At 38.0% G+C, this 18,334-nt stretch overlaps 1 protein-coding gene across 9 annotated transcripts in view; it reads right to left on the reverse strand.

Annotated features, from left to right (window-relative positions):
• Positions 1-6,309: 6,309 nt before the first annotated feature.
• The window catches only part of nlgn1 (neuroligin 1), a 271,832-nt gene continuing 259,807 nt past the window's right edge, over positions 6,310-18,334 (reverse strand). For all 9 annotated transcript variants that reach the window (XM_042734437.1, XM_042734442.1, XM_042734439.1 and 6 more), the window contains 3 exons: positions 13,912-14,124; positions 11,079-11,868; positions 6,310-10,375 (listed from right to left, as the gene is read on the reverse strand). In XM_042734437.1, the coding sequence (XP_042590371.1) occupies positions 9,535-10,375; positions 11,079-11,868; positions 13,912-14,124 (1,844 nt within the window). In that variant the 3' untranslated portion in view covers positions 6,310-9,534. The remainder of the gene's footprint in view (positions 10,376-11,078; positions 11,869-13,911; positions 14,125-18,334) is intronic.

The raw sequence follows: 18,334 nt of genomic DNA on the forward strand, positions 1-18,334 counted from the left end.
GGGGGAGAGAGAGAGAGAGAGAGAGAAAGAAAGAAAGAAAGAAAGAAAGAAAGAAAGAAAGAAAGAAAGAAAGAAAGAGAGAAAGAGAAAGAGAAATAAAGAAAAATAATTGTGCTACAGTATGTTAAAAAAAAGGTAAAAACTGAGATGTAAAGTCAGAATTGTGAGAAAAAAAGTTGTAATTATGAGATGTAAATTCGCAATTATGAGTTTATAATTTGCAGTTGTGGAATATAAACTTGCAGATATAAACTGACAGTTACCTTTTTTATTCTGTGGTGAAATGAATTCTGATTATATCAGAATTACGAATTTAAAAGTTGCAATAAACTTGCACTGTTGAGAAAGAGGGAAAACAAACCTGAATTGTGTATAAAATTAGAATTGTGAGAAAAAAAATAATTTGGATTGTGAGATAAAAAGTCCCAAAACCAGTTTTATTATGTGTTGGAAACAAGCTTCCACATGATGTTGTAAAACTTACAGTATATCATTTAAAATGGTTATCTTAGTGTTATTTTAATTTATATAGACTTTAATATGAGTTATATTTAAGTATATAATAGCTTATCTGTGCTTTGCAATAGAAAAATATATTTGAGATGGAAAGAGACACCTGAGCAACAAAGAGAATGAAAAATGCATGGAAAAAAAAATGAGACATTTCCATTTGGAAACACATCCTGATGGAAGCAGTCCATCATGTAGTGCAGCACAGAACAAAACAGAAGAGAACAGAAGTAATACTGTGCTGCAGGGGAGGAGAAGGGTGAGAGTGGATTTCACCTGACAGCACAGACCCCTGAAGGCCCCGAACTCCAGGTGACAAGATGACATCCTTTATCTGAATATCTGATGGGCTGTCCAATCACCTGCTCCTCTCACATTACAGCACTGAAGACAGGAAGTGCCAGAGGTAGACACATCCAGCTGATTAGTTATGGTTCCAGCCATGTAATACAGTTCATGTTAAAGCGGGTAAATTATTAAATTAATAATTATAATATGATGCTGTCAGATTCCTAAGCAGTCTGACACATTTGAGAGTAGTATTAAGACTTGACAGGTGGATCTTGGCCTAGTATGAAACAGGAGAGAAATGCTTTACATTTGAGGAAACGTGAAGTCAGTACAGCTGATCTAACTGTCTTTAAAGGGACAGTTCAACCAAAAATGACAGTATTTGCACACTCATGTCAGTCCAAACCCATGTGTTGCATATTTTTTTCAGTATGTTTTATTTAATATGAGAGCTGGAGAAGAACACTTTCACAGAGTCCTTTTTTTTTTTTACTTTGACTTTGGAAGGCTTGGATAAAATGAGTCATAATACTTTGAATTATGGTTTTATGAGCTGTGAGCTCAAGTTGTAACTTTGAGATGTTATTTTTTAATTCCTTCTACTAACATAAGGTAGTATATTTAGTATTTTTATTTTTTTTTTATAATTTTAAAACAGAAATTAGGATTTAAATTTGAATTATTTTAATAAATTGATCATTTATTATTTTACTGTAAACATTTTTAAATCATCCCGCAGTCCCCTTGGAAGTTTGCTGAGGCCCCCTAGTGGGTCCTGGGCCCTAGGTTAATAATATACTGCTAATATATGGAGATATGACCACACACACTTTTTGTAAATAAGAAGCAAGAATATGTCTTTTTTTATTTTAAAAACTATTTTAAATAAATAAATAAATGCTGGCATGCAAGCAAATGGTTTTGCAATGACAAAAGGGTGTAAAAAATTACATCACTAAACAACTCCCCTATTTATTTTAATATAATGTAAATCACTTTCTAGATGTTATACATTAAATTACCCACCAGTTTGACCTCAGTGTTTTCACACTATAAAATTTGAACTGTATGATGTACTTATAATCATTTAAATACCAGATTAATAAATAAATAAATACAAAATGCACATACACTGGCATTTTTGCCATTTCTTTCATCTCACCAACAGTATTTAGTGTTCTGCCAAAGGAAGTAATGTGAAGACATCACAACCGTCAATTCTCATGTTAGCGTGCACCTCAAGAGTACTCTTTGATCACTGGGAGCTGTCATGCTTGTGTTCTTAAGCAATTGTAGATGAAATACCTGTACTTCACCAGGAATTATTATTTTTTTTTTTTTTTGCTCTTTGCTTTCATTTCCTTTCCTTGGGATCCAAAGCAATTCTGCTGGAAATTATAGCGAGCATGTAAATTCTAATTAAATTCAACAAACTGCAGACGAACAGAGGCTCTAATGAATGATTCAGAAGCATTTGGTTGTCATTGTCTACTCAAAGACAGAGATACTATTGTGTGCATTCATCACTGTACTCGGTAATTTACCACTCATACCAATTATTTTGGGTAACAAACATGTCCGTTTAGTTTAGTTATTTATGCTTGTGGTCTGCTTACCACGGACATGAAAGAAAATTATTTATTTACAAACATGAGATTTGGACAGACGAGGCTACATTTCCAGATCCATTTAATAAACTCCTAATTTTGCTGCTTATTAATAGTTAGTAATGTAGCTGTTAGTAATGCCAAAATATTCATAATAGGCATGCTAATAATCAACTAGTTAATAGTGAGATTTGGTCCCTATATAAAGTGTTCCATTTTAGATTTTACATACAAATGGAATTTTCTCCACTACTGCAATTTCATTTAATTAAGAAGTCACATTACAGAGAAGTTGAATTTCATCTAATGAGCTAATTTAATTAAATATGTATCTGATTTTTGTTTTCTGAGTTTTGTTTTTACAATGAGTTACAAACTAAATGAAAAGTATCACTCTGAAACAAAATTACCATGTTTTCCTGGTTTGGAGTGCCTTTCATCAAGGTCCTGTAAGCAAAGACTAGATGAACACATAAGAGGAAGAAGTTAAAAATATGATCATGTTTATTATTGGAATGAGAAATGCCTGATGGTCCAAACACACAAAAAACAGCTGACAAGGGCCTCATAGTAATTAATTAATAGTTTAAGCAGGATCAGTCTTATTCAGAAAACTGTAGTAGAACAAACCAGAAATAGAGCAAAATAATTTTTGACCTTCAATAACAACACTCCTAGCTCAATTAAACAAGTCTTACACGGCTTAACCTTTTGTGTGTGAGAGAGAGAGGCACAGAAACTTTGGTTAACCTTTTGGGTTTTTGTTTTAGAAAGACTTACAAGAAGTACTTCAGTCTGCCTATCAGTTGAAGATGTTCAACTGACATTCCAACATACCATGATTGGAATACTCAACATCCTCCACTGAACATTTGTAATAATACCCTCACAAAACAAAACGATGATGTGTTCATCAGAAGACAGTCATCCAGACAACCTTGTTTAAATACACTGTGATTATCAAAGGTCAGAAAACACTTGGAGACAGAGAAAATTAGAGAAACGGCTGATCAAACAGATCGAGGAAATGAAAGCGGTTATCAGAGGTAAACTGTTTGATGTTTGAAAAGTACATCATAATGGGAAATGGCAAAGTGCTGTCGAACAAGGCTTGAAATTACACTAAAAGGTTCTGTGAGTGCCCTTCCAGTTAAAGTCGTTTGTGGCTTGATAAACTCATTCCTATCTTAATCGTACTTCAAATTTCCAGAGCTGTCACTAATTTTCAAGGCTATCGTCTGTTAATAATTCAAATTTAATATCTGCCAACCGGAGAGAATTTTACGAATGTAAAAATGCCTCTGGAAGAGTCTCTAATCTGTGTAGTTGAAATTGTCAGATCGGTTGATTGGTGGACTGATGCAACACTACATAAACTAACCGTAAAAACGAAAGGCAAATCAGTTCAACCTTTTATTCAGAATGTTCCTAAAATCCCAACTACCAAATTTCTCTTTAAACTTGAATTATCAAGGCTCATTCAATTAGCACATTCATTAAGATGCTCAATGTTAATGTCCAGGTTGATCTCACGAAATATCACATGTATCTTTTTCATTCTGAATTGAGTAACTTTTAGAGGGTTATATAAAACTTAAATGAAACTAAAAATCTCAAGACCCCATGTTACTTTTTTACTTAAAAAAGAATCCCTCTTTAAATTATTTAAAAGTCCATATATTTTCACTCATTACACCATGAAAGTTTTGCGGTTTGGATGTCCTTATAGCGCCTTTAATTTTCAGCACGGAACAACTGCGTTTCAGGATCACATGATTGCTAATGAGAAAAAGACATCCTATCATTACACCAGAGATCTGAACATGAAATACGGAAATGAAGAAATGAACCAGCTTGATATGGTGTCCTGAATTCCCAAACCAAGATAGTCAAACAGAATAAAAGAGGTAAATTCAAGATTTCTAAAGTAACAAGGACCACTGACAATTATTTATGTTTTAGGCTACTTTAACTATACAGGGCCACTGTTCTAGTGTGCCAGCTCTGTAGTGGGTCTTATTTGGTTGTGTTTGCATGGGGTGAATACACTAAACATCTCCGCCACATGCAGGCATGGTTTTTCAGTTTATCAACACTCTTAAAAATAAAGGTGCTTCAAAAGGTTCTTCAAGCGATGCCATAGAAGAACCATTTTTGCTTCCACAAAGAACCATTCAATCAAAGGTTCTTTAAAGAACTATTTCTTTCTTACCTTTTTATAATCAGAAGAACTTTCTTTCGCCACAAAGAACCTTTTGTGAAACAGAAAGGTTCTTCAGATGTTAAAGGTTCTTTATGGAACCATTTAGTCAAAAAGGTTCTTCTATGGCATCGTGAAGCACTTTTATTTTTAAGAGTGAACCTGTGTTTTATTCACTAATGACCACTCACAATCCAGGCGATACAATAAATGTGCTGTAATAGTGCTGCACCATGTTTAAATTGTCATTCTCATTTGGTTGCACACAAACGCTCCTCTTTTCTATGCAAATTAGGCTCATTATTTATTGCACCTTATTCATAAAACTCAGTGTTATTGCCACCAGTACCAATGCTATTAGTAAAGTATGTCAAATTGAAACCCGCAAGATAGTGAATTTATCAGTTTAAATGGATCACGTACAGAGAAATTAAATTTCCCTTAATCTTTTGACATATAAAAGCTTAATGTACTATAAAACAAAAAACATCCCGTAAGTGTCAAAACTGTCTCATTATTTTAAAAACAGATGTTACTGAAACTGAAACTTGGAATGTGCCACTTTATGGTGTAAAAGTCCAGCGAAAGCCCGCCCCTGCAGGAGAAAATCAACACCTACTTCTACATCACTGCCTCTTTTGCCGCACCACTGATATGCGGTTGTAGTAGGAGAAGAAATACTAGAGAGACACAAACATAGGATTGCTTCATCAACAGAAACTTTTAGATGTCATTACAAGATTACCAGACACCGTGCAGGTACTGTCGGGGATTTGTTCTGTCAGTCCGTGCCGCATCCAGTGTAAATCAGAATTTTCAATTATAATGGGTTCTGTAAGTCACAGCAGCATCCGTTATTTTAATAACCAAACCTGTTAGCCAATTATAGAAGTGGGGGTTTACTTGTGAGTCCTGAATGCGCCTGCCTAGTCATAGTTTTCACATGACGTCACACCCCGGCAGGAACGCCCACCTGGGGGGCAAAACACAGCCTTCCGCCACGGACCGCCAGTTATTTTTACAAAGTAGTAATATACGTAGTAAGACACTGCTATTAAAAGGCCAAATTCAGTATACACCTTATTGATGATTAATCCTGAATATACACACAATGCAAAGTTTCATATTCAATTTAAGTTTTTCCGTAGAGAAAACACCAATTAGCGCATCACATTTATATTTCGGCTCATCTGCTTGCTTATATAAAGTATGTTCCATCAATAAGATGTACACTGAATTTGATCTTTTAAAAGCACTGTTTTAAGGCCCTTTACATTTTTTTTTTCACATTAAACATATTAGTATGTCCCACTGTTTTTAGTGATGGAAATATTGTAGCGGGTGCTTTATGGATTGCAAATGGCCAAACTGTGCATTTTGTTCACATTTTATTTGGTATGCTTGCACAGTTTATGTATTTTTTTTTTTAGCAAGTCAAGCGTTAAAACAAAGTAAAAAGTGTGTGCAAATAAATGGCGCTGTATGCCATGCAAGCATTTGAACACAGATGTTTAGTTACAAAATGGATGTTGGTATAATTATAAAGATTTCTCCTTCAGGTCAACTACTGTCATGGCAGAACAACTGTTTAATCACGTTTTAGTAAATTAACCCAAGATGTGTCAACATGTTGAGTGGCAAAAGTCTGGATATCAAAAAAACCTTTTTGGCAAACCGGTGGCAAAGAAAGACTGATGTAAGTTGAGCTTGATAAAATCATTTATTGTGCTCCAGAAGATTAAATCCTATTTAACCAGAAAGAAAGACAAAATGACAAATAATCTACATCACAACAACCCTCTGTAGTTCTCAACAGCCATTTTGATCTTCTTTCAAGGTCAGCCAGTAGAAAATAAACACATAATGAAATTTGGTTGCTGTTTGTAAGAAAATGGCCCTCAGTCTTGCATTACATTCAGTTACAAGGCTTGTCCTGGCGTGTGTGTATGGAAGTGTATGTGCATATGTGTGAAGAAACACTGAGCAGTGGAGATCTTTGCAATTACAGATGAATCCCATCTCTCTCCTTGGAACATGTGCATGCACAAGATGAATCCTCTTAGCGCCCCAGTGGTGTATGGTTCATTAAATTTTAATATCGTTCAAAGGGGCTTCCTTTGCAGGGGACACATAGGCAGGCTGACTTTGCATATGCATACCTGCAGATGGGGACTGGCATACAGAGCAGTGACGCTCTCTCTGGCCTGTTTGTACTGTGCAGAGTTGTCACAGGTGAAGGCAAAGCAGAGAGGAAAAGCCCACAGGAGATTGTGTTCTGAACAGAACATGTTGTTGGGAACAATGTGTGTCACGAGTTGGCTGATCAGGAGAAGAGTAGCATGATTCTTTCAATCTTGTTCCCTTCCTTGGCTTCCCTCGTCCCTCATTAGTTCTTTGCCACTAGCTATTCACCAGGGCTCAAGTATTCACTCCCAAAAGCCTGTGTTTGACCTCAGTGTTTTTTTACACCAACTATTAATTAATTACCTTGAGATGTGAAAGGCTGTACTGCTAGTAAAATGGCTTCTAATATCTCTAAAGCAATTTTGTGTGAATGCAGCCAATCAAAACATATTTGATGTTTAATATCAGGATTTTGGAAATGAATGTCAAAATGTCTTGGCTACTGCAAATTCAGTACTACAGTAATGAAAATAGATACCTGCTACTTTATCATGTCTTGTTAGGAAACATTATTAGCATGGGGTTGTTGTCCAAGAGAGTTTGCACAAAAGCAAAGATGAGGACCTCTGATCTCTGAAAACCAAATCACCAATCTTTTGCTGTTTTTCTATAATCATACGTTACATGCTGGGGGGAAAAAATTTAGATATTTATGTGGAAGTTTCGCTTTTACTGGTGTTTGTGTTCAATCAAATTTCCCAGGAGTAAAAAAAAGGATTCACAAGAAATCTAAATTGTCACTACAGGAACTGACGCCCTCAAGTGACTATATAAAAAGGGAACATTGGGTAAGCATCCCAGGACTTTTAAGCATGTACTATGTAATGCAACAAGGCTCTGAGAAAATTAAACCCGGTCGTTTCTCGATTCTCTTTGTCTAGCTAGCTTAAATGGCCTCTTAAGATCAGAAGGCCCGTAACGAACAATCTCATCAGGGGTCCTCCTGTCTTTAGCCTGGGATTCACTGGCAACGATCATTAGCATGTAGGATGTTATGTAACAAGGCTTTGAGAAAAGTAAAATAATCAAGGATGGATAAAACCAGCAATTACTGAGAGATTTGCAGGTGAAACTGGCTTTTAGCACTGAGGCTACTGACTTTGAGCACTTTTCTCTGGGTAAGAAATGACAAAAGTTTCCCTTTCACTTTCTCTATTGGTCTCTCTGTATTCTTTCTTTCTATAGCCTGCTTTAAGCGGTATGATCAAGGGCTTCGTAACATCAGAAGCCCCCCTAATACACTCTTTCATCAGGGACCCTCCTGTCTCCAGAGTAGGATTCATTCATGATGATCGTTCAGGAGAATCACAGAAAGTTCTGGATGAGAGGATACCAACGCAAGGCTCCAAGTCGTACTGCGTTGGTCACTGGTTGTTCAAAGCTGCGTGGGGGACTGCCTCATAAAGTACCGAAAACAAAGAAATGAGAATCAAACATTACAGATAAGAAATTTTCTAAGGTAGGGTGGTTTGACTATTAGCAAGAGGTGAACATGAATAATAAAATAATAAAGCAATGTATTATAACTGAGACCAATGAGCAAATCAAAAAGTACATTAATGTCCCACACATGGGAGCTCAAACAACAAGTGATTCACCACTATTAAAAATTTTACCAACACACATGTACAAAACTAGTCCTTATAACCAGGTTCAGTCAAGCTATTTGTGAACGCAATCTAGTTAGCGTATCCCCACCCCTTCCCATCACTGTCTTCAGAACCCATCGTGCCCGACCTCGTCAGCGTATTCCAATTCCTCCCATGAGCCAATCAGAGCAGTATTTCCTTAAATCCAAATGGGGAGGAAAATGATTTTTTTTTTCTTTTTTGTTTTAAATAATGACTTAATCAGCAGAACAGCCACCAAGCAGATAAATTGTCATGCGCGTCGTGCTAAAAATATCCAGCCTCCCTTTGAGTCCACCAGTTTCAGTATAGACAGCACTTGTGTGATGAAGCTGTATCTGCCAGGAAGCCAATAAATTCCCCGTTACGCTCTTGAGGCAGACTCCTCAGTATCAACGCCCCCAGCCAGGGCTTAAAGAGCATGGGTGCTTTGTGTACATATCTAGATATGTAAATACGTCCTATACAATAAAATTGTTCCCCCAAAAATAAATTGACAAAAAGAATTCAAAGACATTCGGTGAATGTCGCTATTGTGCATATTCTTGAGGATTTCTCATTCTCGCATTTCTTCCCGTAGTATTCCACATTCTCCACCAGAAGGAGAACACGTGCCTAAATTAGGTAAGCAGCATCCCCCATCTGCTCTGAAGAGAGTAATCTACGATCCAGCACCCCGGGAAAACAATATGTTTCCTTTTGTTTACAGAGGGCCTCCCATACGTCATCTCTTCTGTGCTTCCGTCGTTTCCTCTCTGGGCAAATGAATCAAACCATTCCTCAAAGAATCCCAGAATGATAGTTGTCCCCAGGAAATGGTCCTGGTTTTGTCACAATATAAGGGTAAAAAATCATCTCTGTTTTTCATTAAATCAGAATTAGGTTTTTTTTTTTTTTTTGTCTTTTTGTTTTTCGCCTTTAATAGAAAACGATAGTCTTGCTCTCGAGGAACAAAAACCAACATTGTTATTTCTTGTTCCTCTGAGCACCGGGAGTAAAGATATTTCTCACCCTAGTGCCATAACCTCCGTTTGTCAACACACCTGTACTCCACATCTGTGGGAGTGTATGTGTGTGTATGTCCATGTTTGGGTGTGAGAACGTGTGTGTGTGGCTATACTCTAGTGGTGGAGTGTGAATGAGGGTGTGGATGGGGCAGGGTGTTATTCTGTCCACTGGAGTAACTGTTGAAGGGGTGTAAAGAGGTGAGGCCTGGCATGCTGTTGGGAATCATAGTGATGGTGTTCGGGGTCATGAGAGGGATGTCGTCCGGCGAACGGCGCATGGCGAGCGTGTAATCGGGCGGGCAGGCAGTTCTCAGGACCACCTCGTGCGTGTGCATGGCCTCCCTGCACTCCCGCTCCAAGTCACTGTGTTTCATTTGTAGAGACATGATCTCCTCTTCTTGTGTATGGGGCAGCTCGTTGGCTGTGGTTCTCTGCGGGCTACAACGCCGGTGGACCTCGTGCCTTCGCTTATCCTTCTTGTAGTAGAGTGCGGCGAACGCCAATATGTTGAGGAAGAGCAACGAGGCACCGACGGCGATGGTGACGCTCAGTTCGGTGGAATAGTCGCGCTGGTTCTCTAGGAAGGGTTGGTTCTGGTTCTGGTTCTGGTTGTGGCTTTCCTGCGTTTCAGTGGGAAATGGTGTTGGGTAGGGCCTCTTGGTGTTGACTGGGATCTTCTTTGGTGTACGTGGAGTGACCTCGGGTGGAGGTAGCTTAGTGGTGGTGGAAATGATCTGGGTGACCTCGTTGAGGCTGTGGAGATGAGGCACCAGCTCCAGCCACAAGTTGACCTTATTGGCACGGTAATGTTCCTTGACACGGGGCTTCAAGCCGATGTGCAAGTATAGCTGGTCCTTTTGGTTGTAACGCGTCCAGGCCACCTCCTCAAAACGGTTAGGCTTGGTGTGGATGAACTTGGTGTCCTGTGGAACTGGCTGGTTGGGGTCACTGAAAGGAAATAGGAAGATTTTATTACTTTTTACACAAAAGACAATTTCTAGGATTGCACATGGGCACTCAATAAGCACTCAATAAAACAAATATCACAAAACCCACTATAGACAAGTCTTAGGGGAGTGCTCAGAGACCCCAAATATTCTCTCAGTGCTCATTAGTGTCTCCTGACAACTGCACCTGCTTTTAAAATGAACAAGAATTAGTCTGAGAGAAGAAATTACACATTTGCACAAATTGATTTGTTGTCCTCCCATGAGATGATTACACGTCTAGGCAGCAATGTCATATAAACACTAAACTCACTCTAAGTGATCATCAGCATTACTTTATTCACTACATTACACCTAAATTGAAGCAAACAAAATTGCTGTTGCGTAAAAAGCAGTTGCGTAAATTTAATGTAGCATAACCTTGGGAATCTTAACAAGTATTTGCGAGAGAGAATGCATTAACAAACAATTAAGCATTGATTAAACCTTAGGAACCCCGTAGCAGTGTTTCCTGGCAACAACTGGGTATTGTACGGTAATCAATAGCAAATTCAATTCTCGAATTATGAGAGGGTTGCGGCGTTGGTGGTCTTACAACAAAACAAAGTCATATTCAAAATCACTTCTGAATCCTAATTAACGGCCGTATTGTTTGCCTCAAGTCTAACGGTTTAGAAACGATGCCCTGTTGCCTAGAGACTTACCCAGTCTTGGCAAAGTTGGTCCAGTAGGTCATTACCACTGCACTAAGCATCACATCATTTTTGGAGAAGTTGCAGGGGAAAAGCTCAGTTGGACCAATCATGGGCAGCCCAAACACATATGGGATCTCATCGCCATGTGCTGCATCAGCCCAGGGTGGCACCTGTTCCGTCTGGCAGTGATGGTAGAAGGCGTAGAAATAAGTAGGCGAGCCAAAGCTGGAGTGGAGGTCTGCTGTTGCCACCGCTGGTGCCACCCACTGATGATCCGTGAAGAGTGCCAGCAGGGTCTTTCTTCTGGTCTCCGGGTTGTGGCGGTCAGCCCAGTCTGTGTACATAAACTTAATGGTCTCTCGCAGGATGTCTTTTCCCTCGGGGTAACCGTATAAATCATCCACAAAACTTGACACGGCATAGTCAAAATCGTTGGCTTGAACCCCATTCTCATTGTCTACAATGAGTTCCACAAACTTCAGCCCCTCTCCTTGGTTGACGCCCAGCATGATGTCATAGTTAAGGAACTCCCCTTGCTCCATGAGGATCTGAGGGTCGTCGGGGATGACATCACCATCAATGACGGGTCCAAAGGCGATGTGGTAGCGAGCAGGCTGGATGTCCTGCTCCACTAGTTCTTTATAGTGTTTTTTCTGTAGGCACTCCACCATCTCCACTGTATCTTTGAGGTTGCACCCCACCTTTTTGGCCAGCATGCGGGCATACTTGGCCGGTTGAAAGCTGACAGCCCAGCTGGACAAGGCAGTGCCACTTTGGGCTATGGCCCTTTGGAAAAGACCTGTATAGGAAAAACAAGACGGAATCACCAAGAGAACATCCACAACATGCTGCAGTATGGCTCAAAAGTCTGAGACCAGTAGCGACTGCTTGCTTCTATTTGTTTAATACATTTTTTATTACAAATTATAATAGGTGCATAATTTTTGTGAATTTTGTGAAAAAAAAATTACATGGCCAAAAACTGTGCAAAATTCAAAATAATATTAAACTGAATATTAAATTACATATTAAATAGTTAATAAATGAATATCATTTAATATAAATGAAAATAAAGCAATGATATTAAATAAAATGTTTCAAAAACACCATGCTTTGCTTCTGAAAAGTGTTCAAAATCCTAAACTTTTGTTTAAAATTCAGTTTTAAATAGGAAAAATGGCAGATTTTTAATGTGCGCTCAGACTTTTGGACCCCACCGTAGGCTATTTACACAGAAAGTTCTCCCTCAGTATGCAAGCTGGAGCAAATGAACCCCTTATCGGTTTAGCTGTTTTTATGCACATCTTAAATGGTTTGGGAAAAGAGGGCATGCAAGTCAACATACAAATGCTGATGAACTCGAATTTTACACAGAGCTGATCAACATTTCAGTTTTTCATGTAATTTTAGGGGGGGAAATTATGACTTTTAATCGATTTCTTGAATTTTATTATACCGCATTAACAGTGATTAGCTGTTTGCACTCTGTAAACCCCTTTCACGTACAGACGTCAAGAAAATTGACCCACACCATTGAAGAGAAGCAGACATCATGCACAAACATCAAGACAAAAAAAGTGTGTGAGGAGAACAGAAAGTGTGTGTGTGTGTGTGTGTGAGAGAGAGTGAGAGAGAAAGAGAGGGAGAAAGACAGACAGAAAGAGCAAGAGAGAGGAAAATTGAGTTACTCTGTTACCATGACAACCCCTGGGATCTCAGTCTTAGCAGTGCAGTTATGAGTAAAACATGTTCTTACTAAAGTAGAAAAAAAAACTATAAAAACACACATGGAAATGAAATGGAGATAAGGGGATGTTTCAAGTTCGCAATTCAACGAAACGGTGACAATTTTGTATAAACAGACGAATATATTTAAGAATGAAGAATATACTGCTAAAATTAAAAAGAAAAAGGAAAAGATCTGAAATATATGAAAATTATTCCAGATTAAGCAGTGCACGGTTTGCCTTAGGGCAAAGCCATCGCATGGCACAAGAAAGTCTCTTCCAAAGGTGTCTCTGGGTTCATTTGAATGATAGTGACAACCTTAAAGCAGGTCTGTGCCAGGAGACCTCTTCACAAAGCAATCTTTCAAGCAGAGAGACTCAAAATGGAATTAGTGTATTTACCCTTTTTGTGCCAGTGGAAGGTGAATTCTGAATTTGGACAGTGTGCTCATGGCGTGCCTGGTGATGAGTATGGACTCAGCTAAATAAAGATGGGAACATGAAACGACCTAGGGAGATTTAATTTCCATAAACAAGTGATATCAGGTCAAACGGAGTGAGTTAGCAGCTTAAAGCATGGTGAAAAATTAGCTTGGCAAATGCTGGACCGATGAAGCAACTTTCTTGGCAACGTTGTTGGTTTTAGGATTTTTGTATTACACACTTAAGATCTGTGAAACTGAGCATTCTTTTGAACTAATTTACAGGGTATAAGGGAGTGCTTTTTAACCATGGGTCTGCATACCCCTAGTGGTTGTTAAGAGTGTAACCATTTGGTCTGGGCAATATAATTATTTAATATTATTATTATTATTCATTTAGAGGAGTTTTTTTTTTCTAATTAAAACAATAGGATTAAAACTAATTCAAATGGTAAAAAACGTAAAAACTTAATTAAAAATAACCATTAAACACATTATTTTCTAACCTGTACTGCAGTACTCTGAATAAATGTCACAGGTTTTTCATAACTAAGATTGCAATCTGATTTTTCTAATTCAAATACAGATAACTACAAAAAAAGCACAGAGACTGAACTTCAAAATGGGCTCATAACACAAACAGCTATAGCATGCAGACAAAAACTGTCAAAAGTTAAAACCTCTGCATTGTACCTTTGGTTGAATTGCTCCAACGGTTACCTTCAGAATAATGGGAAAGAGTCAGCAGGTTGACACATGAGGCCCCGGCCCCAGACCCAAAAACAGTAATGCGTAAAGGGTCACCCCCAAAGAAAGCAATGTTTTCACTGGTCCAGCGGAGGGCCTGGATTTGATCAAGAAGTCCATAGTTTCCCTTGGCTGCCTGGTCTCCTGTGCTCAAAAAACCTGCAGACAGAAGAAAGAATCAAATGAGTGGCTGTGTGCATTGCAGTGCAATTTTAAATCCCTAACAAAGATTGAAAGCTATTGAAATATTCAATAGCAAACTGCAGATGAAAGTGACAAATTTCTGAAATGAGGGGAAACATTCTCCTCCCTCCCTCCATTTTTTAACATCCATGAAATAGATGTTTAACTTAGGAGAACCTACCCAGCTGGCACATGACCGACCTTCAAAATAAATATGGTTGAAATAAGGTCAGTTCTTGTTTCAATGTTGATACAACGTTGAAATAATGTTTAATGCTAAATGGTTAAAAAAGGTTAACAAAAACATTTATAAATCAACATTTCAAGATTACCCGAAGCACAACCACGCTATATGCACAAGGCTGTTGGTTCTAAGGTTTTATCAGAATTTGAAGAAACATTTCTACCGGTGAATCAACGTTAAAATGTCGGCTGGGTATGTAAACAAGTTTTTAATAGTTGTTTATGTCTTGGCTTCACGTGAGGAACACTATTAGTATGACAAACAGAGAACATTGTTACATGTAAAACCTTCCAAATCATGTCAGTTTATTTTGGTGTTCGCTTAGCAACATGCAAACAGTAAAATACTGAAATCAGTGTTGAGTACAGACTCTTATGTGCCTTGTGAGTTTTGAAACAGAGCCTTTATTATTCTATGTTAACAGTGGTTCTTAATTCTAAACTAAATAAATCAATATGAACCCTGCATGCTTTAAAAAAAAAAGAAAAGAAAAAAAAAAGTCTGCTTTGGTTTGCTGTTCTTTAGTTTGGTCAGCAGACCGCAGCTCTCTGGAGTCACCGGAGCATGCAGCTGTTGTTTTACCCCCTGACTCCCACTTAAGTGCACTCAAATTAACAACAAAGTTTGTTGCAATATATTACAAGTGTTAGTGAAAAAAACTGTGATTACACAGAAGTAACCCAGTGGTGCGTTTTAATGGAAAACTAGTCAGTAACTACTTGACTACAGTAGCTTATCCTGGGAATATACATCCTGGGGGTGCTTGTGGAATAATGATTGTGTACATGTTCAGTGAATAGATGACCATTTGGGTTTAGTAATTGCCCTCATAGTCCCAGAACACATGAAAAATAATAAAGCAACACAAGTGCTTCACAGTAAGCTCATTTACAGATGCAGACAACAAGAAACAAAAGACTGTGAAATCACTTCGGTTCTGTACACAAAGTGCACACACAAATCCATCTGACCCTGCTTCCGCTCCCTTCCTTTTGTTAATTGAGTTCTTTATTGGATTTAATTAATCTAGTTGTGTTGCTACATCAAGAAGTTGATCTCCTGGAAGTGGCCGTCGAATACAAGCATGCATTTAATTGATTCCATTTAGCCAAGGAAGTGTGCAGAGCAAAAAAAAAAAAAAAAAAAAAAAACGGCACAGGCTCGAAAATGATTAGCAATCAAATGGTACGCTGTCAGGTGCTCGTGCCTGCGGCGCAGAGCCTTGAGCACATTTGGCTGTTAACACAGGCAGGCAGCGGCCCGCTTTCCATCCTCATGCATGCAGAGAGGTGCAATCCAATCATAAGGGAACAAAAGGGCCTCCCTCTGCTCGGACAGTGAATAGCCCAGGCTTGTGAATGGAAACGAGTTTGGTACAATGTGGAGAAAACAAAGTCACAACAATGCGCTTTAATGAGACAGGCAATAATTGTGGATTTTTATCACAGTAGTCAAGAAGAGGATTTGCTGTGTAAGCAGCATTGGCTCATTTCTATGAAACTGAGGGTCAGCGGGACACTGTCCAAGGCACTTCGGATAACAACAAGGGATGCACATTTCATCAAATTTCATCATTAGCGCTCATCTTTAAAAACACCAATAACAGTGCAAATGTAATCTTTAGCCAATCTCAAAATGAATATCCATTTTTTCATACTGCATACATCCACTTTTACCATTTAAAATGTTCTATTTTACATTTAATTAGGAATATATATATATATATATATATATATATATATATATATATATATATATATATATATATATATATATATATATATATATATCATTCATTCTCTCAAAATACAAGATTTCTGATGTATAATTTCAGACCTTCAGAGTCCCTTTTCAGATGATTATTAAATTTAAACTGCAAAAGTTGAGGTCAACTCATAAATACGAACATTTCATTGCAAGCTATTCCTGTACAAGGTTACCAAGACTCAAATACAGAGTGTTAAACCTTGAATGTTGTCAGACTAAGATAACAAACCTCACCTTTGTGAGGTGTAATCCACCTGCTGTATCATAACAGATATCAGGAAATTGGGATACTGTCAAATAACATTTACAAAACTTAAATCATACTAGTAAAAAGCGGGTCGTTTCTACAAGTTTTCATACATGTCAAGGCACCCATTTCTGTAACCTGAAGCCCTACAGTGCAAGTCGTATTGGGAACGGTCCAAACAGATAAATAAAAATGGAATCAGATTGCAATCGTTTGGCCCCCAAAGTGAAATTCACCACTAGATGAAAAAGCCACAGAGAGGCTTAGTTCCAAGTGCCATGTACTTAAATCAATTCCTGTTGGAACCCAAGCAGATGGTTTGAGATGTTAAATTAATCTCTGTTTTGACTGGAGAGGGCTAGAAAAGATAGAAAAGAATGGGACCAACAAAAGAAAAGAAGAAAAACTGGATCCCCAAAGCAAAGCGAGAAGTGACAGAAAGAGAAAAAGGCATTGTTGTACGTTTCTTTCAGGGTTACAGATGAAGAGAGCCGGTGGCGGCAGCAGCAGGTTCAGTCTCAGAGATGTTACATTATAACATTTGCCAGTTCAGTCTCCCTTCAAAAAAGAAATGTTGCAGCCAGACCATTGGCACTTTATTTTTCTTTATATTTACAGTGTGACAACACCTTCGTACTTTCAGTTCCCATCACAGAATTATCATCCATTTCAGGGACTTCAAGACTAAAAGCAGATGCCATCTGTTTCCATACCACAGGCTGGCCCCTGAGAACGCAAGTTTCAAAACTGGAAGAGGTGACAAAATGAACTGCCAGAAGTTGGTTTGAAAAGGTTACAATCACTAAAATGATGGTAAGACTGAGTCACTGCCTCAAGTGGAAATGAACTGTACTGCATGCTGATAATTATGAAATACAGTGACCACAGATGGTATGAATTACTGGCTCTGAGCATTGTCTCCGTCAAAGGAGATTAAAACACTAGAGGTTGGCAGAGGCTAACGACAGGATCCACTACAGGATCCCAACTGAATTTGACTTGACAAACCTATTCCTGTCTTCGCTGCTTTGATATGCAGAATCCAGAACCTAAAAACTGCTGCTCCGGGCAAAATAGACAGTATTTTTCAAACATTTTTTTTTCTTAGGGATATTACATTAAAGTAACCCACTTCCTTCAAAAAAAAAAATAAAAAAATCCATCTCCTTTTATTACCCTCTTCTCCAAGGAGGATGGATCAGTGACATGCTGAATGCCTTTCATGTGGATATTTTGTGAAAAATAAACACTTATTAAAAATAAATGGCTGTAGAGTTTGCAACATTACTATTGGAGAAAAATGCAGCCCTAACAAATGATACGACAGGGTAATCTTCCCAGTGTAAATATAGGTAATGAAAGTTAGATGTACATTTCTTTAACGGAATGGATTACAATATTACATCTAGAGACTGGATGTTGCATTATTTAGCATATATTACAGCTGTCAGATTCTTATCAGGTTAAAATCCTTGTCAAATCCCATTTCAGTGGACTGTGCAAATAAAACCACCTCTAGGTAAGGCCTACAGTTTGCTGACTTGGATGAACATGCTGCAATAGCTGTTCAATACACATTTAGTCACATACTGTAATGTAGTGTAATGTAACCTAACATATTTTAAAAGAAAAAAAAAGCATACCAAAGCATTACAGAACAAACCATAACAAAGGCAAAACACACAACAAACATAGCCCAGACATAACAAACCCAGACGTAGCACATAAACAAAATAACAAAACATAACCCAGATGTAGCACACAACCTCACATAAAGTAACAACATTTCTTAACTTAAACATACTGTAACATAATCCAGATATAGATCACAACCGAGCGTAAAGTAACAACATATCATACCATAATGTAACATAACCCAGATGTAACAGTGTAGCACAAAGTAACTAAAGTAACATACCATAATAGAA

The sequence above is a fragment of the Cyprinus carpio genome, chromosome B11 (genome assembly GCF_018340385.1).
Source record: "Cyprinus carpio isolate SPL01 chromosome B11, ASM1834038v1, whole genome shotgun sequence".
Taxonomy (NCBI): Eukaryota; Metazoa; Chordata; class Actinopteri; order Cypriniformes; family Cyprinidae; genus Cyprinus; species Cyprinus carpio.